The following is a 12,505-nucleotide window of genomic DNA, read 5'->3' as shown; positions in this document are numbered from 1 at the left end:
GTGCCAGATTCATAGTCCCACAGTTGTCCTCACAATTTTATTTCTGAACTTCTCCCACTCTCTCACACAACCCGTGTTCCTCCTGGCTGAGCCAAGTACCAGTTCTAGGGATTAGTTACCAGTAACAAGAAGATGTGCATCCAATAAGCTTTCAAGACCTTACTTTTGCAACTTCAGGGCATACACGTTCTCCCCAATTTTGGTAGCAGTCATTGGCACTTTTCCAGGTCGGGCACTCTATGTCCTGTCCCCAACTCCCTCCACTCCAGGGCACCAGGACCTCTCCAGGTCATCCCCAGCTGAATAATACCAATCCTCGGAAGCACTACATCTGTGAAGGAAGGGCTCCATCACCATGGGTGCCAGCTCCATAGTCTCATTCTTGTCCTCACAAACTTCTGCTACTCTCCCAGGTATCAGACTATTTATCAATGGAGAGGGTGCCACCTAGTGGCCAAACCGAAAGTGGCACTAACACCCCATTACAAGTGTATCTAAAACCTTTTTTTTGTCTCAGGGATTCCAGGTGCATTAATTCATCAATTATACCTCCACAATAACAGTTAGATGTGTAAGTAATTCCTGTTCCATTGATGCTGTATCTCTGACTTCCACATGTACGTCTGGCACATCCTCGAACCGATGACAAGAGCCCTGTTGAGAGCAAAAGATAGTCAATAGTAAAAACATTCCTTACCTTGTTGGCAAAACATTTGCCATTTTTATTTAACCACAAATTGGTTTAAAGTGGTTGAAAACCTTTATATATACCCAGTGAAGTGACTGGCCTCAGGTGAAACTAATCCTACTACATAAGTTGTACCTATTTATCTGCAGCTCTCTCCTCTCTACTACCATTCAAAGTCCAGAATTTATGAAGCTTGTCTCAGCTTTCAGAAAGCAGGAGAGGGGCGCTGAATTACACACTGCAAAGCACAGTGAGGAGAGCCAAGAGCTGGTTGGAGAGAAGGGACACACCCCCCTTCACACAGCACACAGGAAAAGAGCTGAGGCTGCTAATCACAAGCTGTGTGTTGCAGGTCCTTCCCCTGTCAACAAATTTCTCTTGGTGTCAGGAAAATGTGTCAGAAGTGATTCATGCAAAAGAATGAAGCAGCGGACAGAAATTACACTTAGTGCTTTGGATTGAGACAAGTGCAGACTATAGAGGGAAATGCTTTGTTCATGTCTGAGGTTTACAACCACTGTAACACAAAATAATGAAAAAAAAAAGGAAATGAAGTTGATTTGCCCTGTAGACTCATGTTTATTGTGTGAATCTGATGGTTGAATATGTGACAAATATGGGCTGTTAGTGAGAAGCGGGTACTCCTAAACATCAACTTAAAATTGCTTACCACCAATATTTGTAGAATAGAGAACACACACAGTTTCCTCTCCGGTACACTCTACGGTTTGCTCATCATAACACCAACCAGAAGAAGAGGATTGGCAGGTGGGACAGGTCACTCCATTGGGTTGAGGGCTGACAGGTGGCACTTTGAAAAGAATATCCAAAAAGTCAAACTTAGTTGAGAAGCTTCATGTGTGCAGACAAGCTTTTAATATTCTGCTCTCTCTGTCTCATAACTCGCACCAAAAGTTGCCACAAAAGAGAGGCCACAGCCCCTTATTAACCCTTCACATCTGAGGGTAAAACAAATCTAAATGCCTAAGCACAATTTTGCAATGTTGACCTGTGTTAGTAAAACCGTCCGTATCATCACAACTACTTTGTACATCCAGGTGAATTATACCGCGTTTTTTTCAGGACAAATTGGGCTTTCATTAGGTGGTAAATGGTAATGGATATCTCCTGATTTTTTTCTATTATCAAAGGAAAACTGGCCCAAAAAAGTAGAAATTTTTTTTTTTTATTTAGCTGTGTTTTTATTGTTACTACCATAACCTAACACCAAAGAACAACCCAAAATAAATTCTCCAGCTCTTGATGATCGCAGCGATACCATATATGTGTATGTTATGTGTTGTTTGTACCAGAAACAATAGTGTGCATTTTGTTTTTGTCTTTTTTTTTACCTAAAACACACTGACATCGACACTAACTGACACTGACCAATTTTTTTTTCAAATCCTGCCTTTTGACCTTGACCTTTGACCCTGACCTTGACCGAAACACTAACCCTGGCACTGAACTAGATCAAACCTTGATCTAAGTATTTTTTATTTAATTTTTATTTTATTTTTTAATATTTATTTATCTTTTTTTTTTTTTACAAACATTTTTTTCCCTCTATGCCAGGAGTTAGAGAGATACAATGTATCTGTCTGGTCCATTCATAGAGAGAGAAAAAAAAACAAGGGGGCCGGGCTGTACAGTGACTGATCACTGTGATAGCCAATCAGAGGCTTTCACAGCGATCATGTGATCCAGAATCGGGAGTCCCGGGTCCCAATCGTTAGAACAGGACCCAGTGCTCTCAGTGACACTGCAGTCTTTGTGCTGGGAGTGTGCGCTCCCAGCACAAAGACAGGTACGCAAATATGCGGCCCCACGGAAAAAAGCCCAGTTCTGTGAGGTCGCATATTTGTGTTACGTCGGCATCGAGGGGTTAAAGTGTAAACCTAAATTTTTTTTTTTTAACTTTGGATTAAGCAAGAATTGGTTAAAACTAAATTCCAGGTATAGATTATTTTACATAGTTACATTAGTCCAGCTTGGTCTAAGGAACCATTCATATACCATACCTGTGGGACCTCTGTGGCAGCTGGCATGCTGAACAGCTGCCCTACTGCTACTGAACACAAGAGGTGGCCCAAATGGCATGGGTGTCATTCAGAAAATGTTTTGCATTTTCTCAATCAATGCAAACAATTCTATGAGTGGACAAGATGGCAAATGGGAGTTCCCCACCCGAATTCTCCGCCTCATCCACTCAGGGAATGCTTTGAGAAAACGCAACAAGTTCTTTGAATGGTGCCCATGCCAAGTTGGCGACCTCCAATGTTAACAATGCAGTTGGGCAGCCATGTGGAAGCAATCTCTACTTGCTTTAGACTCAGCAGCTAGTGGGGATTGCTGTAGAAACAGGGTTTTCAGGTTCCTGGGGGTTCACCTAGGTATGATGTATTCAGAGTTATACTGGTCTGAGCTGGGCCAATATAACAATGTAAAAATACCCATACCTAAATTTCAGCTTTAAGCCCCCATCAGGTTTTGTGTTATGTATTTATTTACTGTATTTAGATGTCTTAGTCAGATTTCCCTTTATTTTCTGTCTAATAGACCCAGCTAAGCTAATTAAAAGGAAATAAGCCTGGTGGATACCTTCCTTGGCCAGATGCCAAAGGCAAAGAAAGTTCTGACAATTTAACACACATGTCAACCACCAGGCTCGTGGGCCATATCTGACCTGCCAAGCTACTTCATGTGGCCCTCTCACCTTTCCTGCAACTGCCTCACCCCTCTCATCTCCACCCCCCCCCCTTTCTTGGCAGTCGGTAGCAGAGAGGAGGACAGAACCTCTCCTACAGATCCTGCACCTCTCTGTGCAGCAGCACCACCCCCTCGTCTCCACCTCCCCTGGTATGAGCATGTAACAGACTCCAGCAGCTGACTCCAGCCCTCCTCTCGTCCTCCAGACCCTGCACTTTCTGCTTCTCAGCTTCATCCAAGCAGCAGCACAAGGTAAGGGGGGTGCATTTTGAATGTAAGGGAGGGTGAAGGACTCTTGACTTCTGATGTTGGGGGGGGGGGGATTTGACATTTGATGTTAGGTGCTCTGGACATCTAGTCTTAGAGATACAAAGGGCAACCATAATGCTGATGCGGCACACAATGAAATTGGGTTCAACACCCTTGCTTAAACAGACGCAGGCCCTTGTGTACATGTGTGGTGTGTTTAGGTAGATTTATTACCTGGTGGGATGGATGAAGATGAACAGTTGTCAAAAGCACAGCATGAAGAAGACATCGTTATGTTACCATAAGGGGAGCTAACCGATCCAATTTTGTCACACTGGTTTGAAGGTGCACACGACCTGATGAATCTTGAAACTGGTTCACCTGTTAACCATTTGAATTAAATATAGTTACTCTACATTTCAAAACAGATATGGAAATAATATCCTAATTTGATTTTCCCCTTGCCTCTAAGCAAAGGTGTGTTACTTTTTAGAACCTCTCTGCATAGCAACATAGAGGGGTCCTTCAACAACATCAGAATGCAACCTTGGAATCCTGGCTTTGATCTATTGACTTGTATTTGAACTTATGTAACTCATTTACCAGCGGTTGTACTTATGGAAAGGACTTAGATCCTGAAATCTCCTCTGGTTAATATGGTGCCTACTGGAATTGGCACTGCATTGAAAGAAGTTCTTGTAAATGTAACTCACCTACAGTTGAGTTTGCATATGAGGTTGCACAGACAGAGCCAGTAGGGCAGGTGACACTGTTTCCTGTGCAGTTTGCTGAGTCCATACACTCCAAGCATGAGATGTTATAGCCTACAATTTGATAAAAAAGAATAGAGTGAGGACACATTTTGGAAGCCTTAGTCTTTTTTAAGATAAGCATTTTCAGAAGCATTATAGAAGGGATGAAGCCCCAAAGGAAAACTATTGTGCAGTCAGCAGAGGTGCCTGTTAAAGGAAAAGTAGGGCCAAAGCTCTTTTCCTGAGGACCACAGGAGTGGTCCCCTGTGTCCTTGCCCAAACTCAAAAAAGCCTATGAAAAAGGTACCAGGGGCATCTCATGGGGCCCCCTACTGACCCCGGGCCCTCGGGCAGTGACCGAGTTTCCAAATGGTCAGTCCGCCCCTGCCTGTGACCCATATTCAGCCAAGCTAGTCCAGACTCTGCAGAGATCCTGAATTTAATGCCAGGATGTACCCAGATGCCTGGACTGGCCTCTCGGTGAGCTGTTGAAAGCCTGAGCTCAGCTCCTGCCCTCTCCACAGTCCAGCGCTCCAATGAGCACTGTAGGGGCAGAGTAGAGAGCCAGTGACTGAATGTCACCAGCTTTCTGCAGATCGTAGACTGAGAACTGAGCTATCTGCAATCTTTGATCGCTCAGTTCTCAGTGTAGCAATGGCAGGGGACAGATACAACATCGGATCAATGCTGTGTTCACCTAGGTGAGTATGTATGTTTGTGCTTTTCATATCCCGCACTTCTGTTTCATATAAAACAGTGCCTCCCAATCGATTATTCAGGAAAAATAATATTTTATGACCATAAGAACAGGTTAACATACGCCATCCATGTCATGGTTCTTTTTTGGTCACTTTTTCAGTAAAGGTGTACTTTACACTTTAATGGGCAAGACCTGTGTACATCCCTTCATCACAAGGTATGCGTTCAGAAGGAGGATAGCAATAGCAGACCCATTAGATATCTCTAAGTATTGGTTTAGGTCAGGGGTGGGCAATTGTGGCCCTCCAGCTGTAGTAGAACTATAAGACCCATGAGGCATTGCAAAACTGACAGTTACAAGCATGACTCCCAAAGGCACAGGCATGATGGGACTTGTAGTTTACCAACAGCTGGAGGTCCACAGTTGCCCACCCCTGGTTTAGGTCATTGGAGAAAAAAAAGAAAAAAAAAAACCTGCTGTATATTTAATATGCAGGCTGATAGGCATATACCTACAGCAACCTCCCAAACCTTCATGGCCATACCCAACAGGTCAACCTTCAGCAATTCCTTGTGGTTCCAAAGCTTGACCTACTCTTGCCTTCTACACATCACTATTGGCCAAGCAGACTTTCCGTCATAGTGATGTGGCAAAAGGAACTTAGTGGCAAGCTCAGAGCTTCCACCATTCTACTGGTTCAGTCTGGAGGTATGTGTAGGCACCTCCTGTCAAGGTCCTACCTTTTCCCTGAGGTTTTGTTACTCCATGTGCTGGCGTCCATCTTGGATTCTGCTGTGCATGGTGGGAATCCTTTTATGCCTTCAGGTCTCTGAGGTCCATCCCCCAGAGGGGTGTGGCTGATGACATATAAGCCTGTGGCCCGCACATGCTCTTTGCACTTGTGTCTTTGTCTTCCTACAGCTCTGTGTATACGCTCGTGACTCTTCTGGTATCTGACTCAGCTTGTGTTTAAGACCATTCTCTGTGTTTTCCTTCGATCTGACCTTCCGTTGCTGAACCCGGCCCGTGACCTGTGATTCTCTGTCTACTGTTCTGTACCGTTTTGTCCCGTTGTTGTTGACCCGGCTTGCCTGACTACGCTATTGTCATTCTCACCAGCTACACGCCATTGGCGGCGGCCATTACCGCAGCCGGGGTGTCTCGGGGGCCGTGACCTGGTTCCTGGCTGCGTCAAGTCCATGCCCACCATCAGGGGCCCTGGTGAAGGGCAGCCTGGGACTTAGACTCCGCGCCCTGAGGGACTTCGGTCTGTTGGTGGTGGTTGTCGTCAGCCAGTGCGTTACCCTGCCACTAGGCCTACCTGTCCGTTCCACAGCCCTGCCCTGCCCTGACACCTCCATACAACTACCCTTAATATACTTAATGTGTTTGATGTACCTCCTGAAGGGTAGATAAACTTAAAAATCATATCTAGATCCATTTGCCTGCTGAGATGGTTGGCCAAGATAACAGTAACTTCTAGTGATGTGGCAATAAAAATGTATGTGGGCAGAACTTAGTGATGAGCTCAGAGATACCACCATTCAACTGGTACTGTTTAGGAGGCTGCAGCAGGTATGTGTAGATACCTCTAGACAATCACTCTTCCATACTGTACATGCCTTGTACTATTCTTACATACCTGCTGTAGGGCAGATAAACTTAAAGTTAAATTCAGATCCTTTAGCACTGTCAGATAGTTGCCCAAGATAACAGTTACTTCTAGTAGTACAGCCACGCATGACAGATGGGGTTCCTGTTGTAGGAAAAAAAAAACTTTTGAATGCTTATCCAAACAACAAAATGTAAAGTTCTACACAACTAATGATAATTCAGCTAAACCATCAATGGAATGGAAAATCACAATAGACATACCCAACAGTTTTTCAGTGTGGACCACACATACTGTCTCACTCCCAGTGCAATTCATGGTAGTCTGCTGTTTACACCATTCAGAATTACTTGACTTGCAAGCAGGACATGTCACTTCATTGGCTGTTAAATTAAGGCTTGACCCTGTGAGATTTTAAATAATTGAGAAAATGATTGAAGCAATCCTTGACTGTAAGAGTATTTTTGGTTAATGCAACCAAACTTTGCCCAATAAATTCCAATTTAGTTTAGGCCTAATATTGAATTTCAGGTTGGGCTTGGTATGTTATTATTTTTTATATAGAATGAATGGTATTAATATGGTACTTTTAGCAATTTTACTACTTTTTGGAATAGGAGAAGATAGCAATAGAAAACTGAGTATTAAAAAAAAAAATACCTCAACTCTCAACTCAACAGAAAAGAAATCAACTCAAAAACATGCCATGTCCCAGTAACTGACATGACATACTATGCAAATAGATACTTACAAGCTGGATTGGTTAGCTTGCAGGTATTAGTTGAACAAATGGTCAATACTCTTAACGTGCCACCGAGAAAGGTTGTGCTACCGGAGATTCCACACTGGTATATTGGTAAACATGCAGTCCTATTTTTTTCAGAACTTGCATTATCTGCAAAAGAGTATTATTGCTTATTAAAGAGGACCAATCTTGCCACATAGAGATGTTATTCTAGTACAGTCATGGAAAATGCTTGTTCAACTTACCAACAGTACTTAGAGTTTGAACTCTTGCACAGATGGTGCCAGAAGGACAGGTTACATTAGTGTCTGGGCAATAGGTGTTGCTAGAATTGCCTTAAATTAAAAAAAAAAAACAATCATTTATCACTCTTTTTCTCTTACCAAGTACAAATTTCACTCAGTTATCTCCTAGAATTCTCTAAAAGCAAGGGCAAGTCTTTCCTCAAAGAAACTACTTCCATAATTCATAAAACTAAAGATTGGTGATCCAGAATGAATGGATCACACAAATGAGTAAATTGGGTGAAAATATTTGATCATTTACTTATGGCTTCCTGTACCAGTTCATTTACCTTCTCATTGGTGTCACACAGTTTTCTTAGAACACTTTACTCTCATATTACTATCATCTACAGATGAGTGAAGAGATCAGTTGTGGTTTGGTGCAGTTTTTTTTTAACTTGTTTGCCTTTGAAACACATAATTTTTAAAGTAGAAGTCCCATTGGATGCAAACAAGTACCCATAAAGTGTATATTAAAAAGCTACAAATTATGCAAAATGGTCAGATTGGTTTGGGAAGCTTCTGCAACCCTACCTGATGAAATGATGGGGCTAACAAATGGAAACATTTAGACACAGTCTAGGGCAGTGGTGGGCAACCTTTTTTTTCAACTGAGCCAAATCTCGCCAAAATTCACGATTGAAATTTATTTTGAGAGCCACATTTTTAAAACTGAAAATACATCCCCCATATAGTAATTCATCCCCCATAGTAATTCATCCCCCATAGTAATTCATCCCCATATAGTAATTCATCCCCCATAGTAATTCATCCCCCATATAGTAATTCATCCCCCCTATAGTAATTCATCCCCCATAGTAATTCATCCCCCATATAGTAATTCATCCCCCATATAGTAATTCATCCCCCATAGTACTTCATCCCCCATATAGTAATTCATCCCCCATAGTAATTCATCCCCCCTATAGTAATTCATCCCCCCTATAGTAATTCATCCCCCCTATAGTAATTCATCCCCCCTATAGTAATTCATCCCCCATATAGTAATTCATCCCCCCTATAGTAATTCATCCCCCCTATAGTAATTCATCCCCCCTATAGTAATTCATTCCCCATATTGTGTCAATTCACTTACCTTTGCTCCGCGCGTTCCTCTCGCCATGTTCCCGCGCCGTTCCGGTCTTCAGGGCGGCTTGTGAGAGGAGAGGAGTTTGTCACGCTGCCCCGCCTACATCCTGACAGCCAATGTTTGCCACGCTCCGCAGGCCGGATTAAAAGGTCCGCCGGGCCGTATACGGCCCGCAGGCCGTAGTTTGCCCATTGCTGGGCTAGCTGCAGAGTCCTGACTTTTGGGGCGGCCGCCCGAGAGGAGGGAGGGGAGCGGGCACCCGGCACACAGAAGAGCCCCATTAAAATGTGTAAAGAGCCGCATGTGGCTCGCGAGCCGCGGCTTGCCGACCACTGGTCTAGGGTAATCAGAAAAAATAAGCCAAGAGAAACTCCTTACAGCCCTCAAAAGACGTATGTGTCTAACTTTTTATTGTTGAAAGTATTTACTGGATTTTCAGTGAGTTACAATAGTCATTACACATATGGGTCATGGATGCATAAAATGACAACTCGGCTTGGAAAATCATGTTGGTGGCAAAAGGATAAACTCATAGAAACATGACAAATGAAGAAGCCGTCATTCTTGCTCAATATGGGCAGGATAACAAATATTGTCCTAAAAAAGAATTCAGAAAGCACCTGCCTAAGCGTTAAATGACATAAAAAAAGTAGGGGGAGCCAAGGACCGGTCAGCCATGTCTAAATATCCAGAGGAACATTGAATGGCAAGATTGATAACCATTAATATCTTCAGATTAACTAAAGGGAAGAAGAGGGAAAGGGGGCAGGAAGGAGGGCTAAAAAAGCTTAAGGTTCAGGAATGGACAAAACTGATTTAAACATTGAAATACTGACACATAATGGCAAAAGGCCTCCTATGAGTTAAGAACAGATAGAAAACAGATAATAGGGAGGCTGCCAATTGTCATTGGAATACTGAAAATTGACCATTTCTGCAAACCATTTCAGGTCCTCTTTTGCAGACCTTTAAGCTCTGAGGAAGAAGGGATCCCTCTTCGAAACACGTCAACTTGACCAAGAGTCTATCTCCCTTTCAGATGGAACTTGCACGTGTCGTCTAACTCTGTGTTGGTTTTGGATGTTATATGCCTTTTATACTGCTACTCTTGTGAGTATAACTTATCAATAAATACATGAATTGTTTACAGAGGTAATGTGCAAGGTTTGTGCGCTCTTTTCTTTTTTTCTCTACTACAGGTTCAGGAATGGAGCCAGGGATCCTAAGGGTCTGCAGGGAATAGTAAATGAAAACAACGTATTGCCAATAAGTGAGAGGATATCAGCTTGGCAGCAGTAGTGTGGTATCCAAGTATGGAGGAAGGTAGTGGTCCACCAATGGTTGCCAGGTCTTAGTATATTTGGTGATCCAATCCTGCAGTATAGTTTTAATTCTAGCATGAGCCATTGCTTGGGTCACCCTATTTTTAGTCTCAACCAAAATAAGCATTCTTTGAGGTCTGAAGAAGGAGCCTACTGAGCACGCTCCAAAACGCGTTACTGCCCCCTTCACCTCCTACATCCTACTCTTCTCTCCAAGTCTCATTTTGATGCACAGGCACATCCTGAGCTTTACTTCCTGATAATATAAACAGAGTTTGCTGATGGATGTCCCCAATGGTGTATTTACCACAAGGCAAACAAGGCATTTGTCTAGGATGGCATTTTTCAGGAGGGGCAGCACTGCCCCTCAGAAGAAGGGGCAGAAGGGACACACGCGGCATGGGGACCTGGTGGGTTCTGATAGAGGCTGCGGGTTTCAAGACGGTGTATGCACAGTCCGGCTCTCGTTCCCGGGGATGTCCAGAGCTGTGAAGGTGAGTGTCTTTCTCTCTCTCGCCATGGGGGATGGTGGCTGGTGTATGGGGGGAAGTGGTAGTGGAAGGCTTTCTTGGGCGGGAGGTAGGGGTGTTGTTGGTCAATGCCCAGGCTCTCTTTGTGGGGGGTGCCGATTTTTGTGTTGCCTAGGGCAGCACAAAATCTAAATACACCACTGGATGTCTCACCTGGATCTCATTACACCACACGATGAGTCTATTTAACTATTTATCTTGTAAGTGCAATGTATCTATTGTTTACCAATACATTTTCAATACTGCACTTAGAGGCACCTTCCTCTCTTTTTTTATGGATTTTCATTCTTTCGCTATGGTTTGTTTAGCCACTGTAGCTATTTTCTGTAGTAGTTTGACTTAGGATTTCAGAATATCTGGTGATATAACAATGCTATAAGTGGATCAGCTTTGACCATTTTCAAGAACAGGGTTGAAAGGATCTGGAAGACCTCTGTCCAAAAAAAGCTTACCACGGGACAAGACCACCACATAGGAAAGTGGGTGCCTATATCTCCACAACCTCAGAAGCAAAGTGGCAAATAAGAGTGAAAATATCTGGACACCAGGGGCGGACTGACCATTGGGGAACTCAGGCACCGCCCAAGGGCCCGGGGTCAGTAGGGGGCCCCATGAGATGTCCCTGGTACCTTTCATAGGCTTTTTTGGGTGTGATTTGAGTGTAGGGGTGAGGACACAGGGGCTCCATGATCCCCTATTGCCCGGGGGCCCCATGAGTTGTCAGTCCGCCCCTGCTGGACACTCAAACTGGGATGCATTACCAGCGGGTCAAGACATTATAGTTTGCAATGTAAACAAAAGGTCTTCCCATAGGTTTTAGTTTAGGCCCGCAGATTCTGTAGAACACTACTACGTAGCAAGCTAGAGGAAAGCTAAAACAAAGTGAGGGAGAAAGATTTTTTTTTTGTTAATTTTCATATGTTATTTATTTTGGTTAGCTATGAGCTTAGTTCAAGGAAATGATTGGTTGCATGTCTGTGTCAATGTATAGAATATTACAGAATACCTCCACAATAGCAAGTAAACAGGTACGTCATTTCCGTTCCATTGACACTGTATTTCTGAGGGCTGCAGATATTTTGCTTGGCACAGCCTCTAATGGTGGACTTGTTTCCTGTAATATGAGAATAATAATCGTATTTTGATATTTAATACATTTTCAACAGTATACATTTACCAGACCAAAAGGAAGCCAAAGACTTTGAAAATATAGCAATGAGGGTTTAATTAAAAAAAAAAACAAAAGACTTACCGCCTATGTCAGCAGAGTAAAGAGCGCACACTGTCTCATCTCCGGTACAGTCAACAGTCTGTTCTTTGTAACACCAACTGGAGAAAGATGACTGGCAGGTCGGACATGTCACTCCATTCGGTTCAGAACTCACAGAGGGTACTTAAAAACAACGAAAATGTGTGTTTCACATATTGGGTATAACTTCTAACCCACAGGCTATTGGTGTTTCAATAATCATCTAGATGATCTAGATCAAGGTTTCTCAACCAGGATTCCAAGGAATCCTAGGGTTCCTCCAGAGGTTGCAAGGAGTTCCTTGAGCAATGAGCAATTTCTGCCTCTCAGATAAGTTCCCACTGAACCCATTGATCATTTTAGCTATTTGTAAGGGGGGAATTCTTCCCATACACCGCACGTGTAAGGAGCATTTTTCATAGGCTTTTTTGGGTTTGGGCGAGGACACAGGGGCCCCATGATCCCCTATTGCCCGGGGGCCCCATGAGTTGTCAGTCCGCCCCTGTATATATGTATATGTTATGTGTTGTTTGTACCCACAGTACAGCCCAGAAACAACAATGCGCATTTTGTTT

At 43.3% G+C, this 12,505-nt stretch overlaps 1 protein-coding gene across 1 annotated transcript in view; it reads right to left on the bottom strand.

Moving 5' to 3' along the window:
- LOC149432775 (uncharacterized) overlaps window positions 1-12,505 on the bottom strand; it is a 137,154-nt gene that overhangs the window by 83,352 nt on the left and 41,297 nt on the right. Inside the window, exons 20-29 of the mRNA XM_089665011.1 lie at window positions 11,934-12,074; window positions 11,688-11,795; window positions 7,701-7,790; window positions 7,462-7,605; window positions 6,974-7,114; window positions 6,741-6,854; window positions 4,360-4,470; window positions 3,881-4,027; window positions 1,359-1,499; window positions 550-654 (exon numbers count right to left, since the gene is read on the bottom strand). Of these exons, the coding sequence (XP_089521137.1) occupies window positions 550-654; window positions 1,359-1,499; window positions 3,881-4,027; window positions 4,360-4,470; window positions 6,741-6,854; window positions 6,974-7,114; window positions 7,462-7,605; window positions 7,701-7,790; window positions 11,688-11,795; window positions 11,934-12,074 (1,242 nt within the window). The remainder of the gene's footprint in view (window positions 1-549; window positions 655-1,358; window positions 1,500-3,880; window positions 4,028-4,359; window positions 4,471-6,740; window positions 6,855-6,973; window positions 7,115-7,461; window positions 7,606-7,700; window positions 7,791-11,687; window positions 11,796-11,933; window positions 12,075-12,505) is intronic.

This window comes from Staurois parvus, unplaced genomic scaffold, assembly GCF_062004578.1.
Source record: "Staurois parvus isolate SC_StPar_1 unplaced genomic scaffold, SC_StPar_1.0 ptg002113l, whole genome shotgun sequence".
Classification (NCBI taxonomy): Eukaryota; Metazoa; Chordata; class Amphibia; order Anura; family Ranidae; genus Staurois; species Staurois parvus.
The sequence above is the reverse complement of the archived record's forward strand: the minus strand, read 5'-3'. Positions and strand labels throughout refer to the sequence as shown.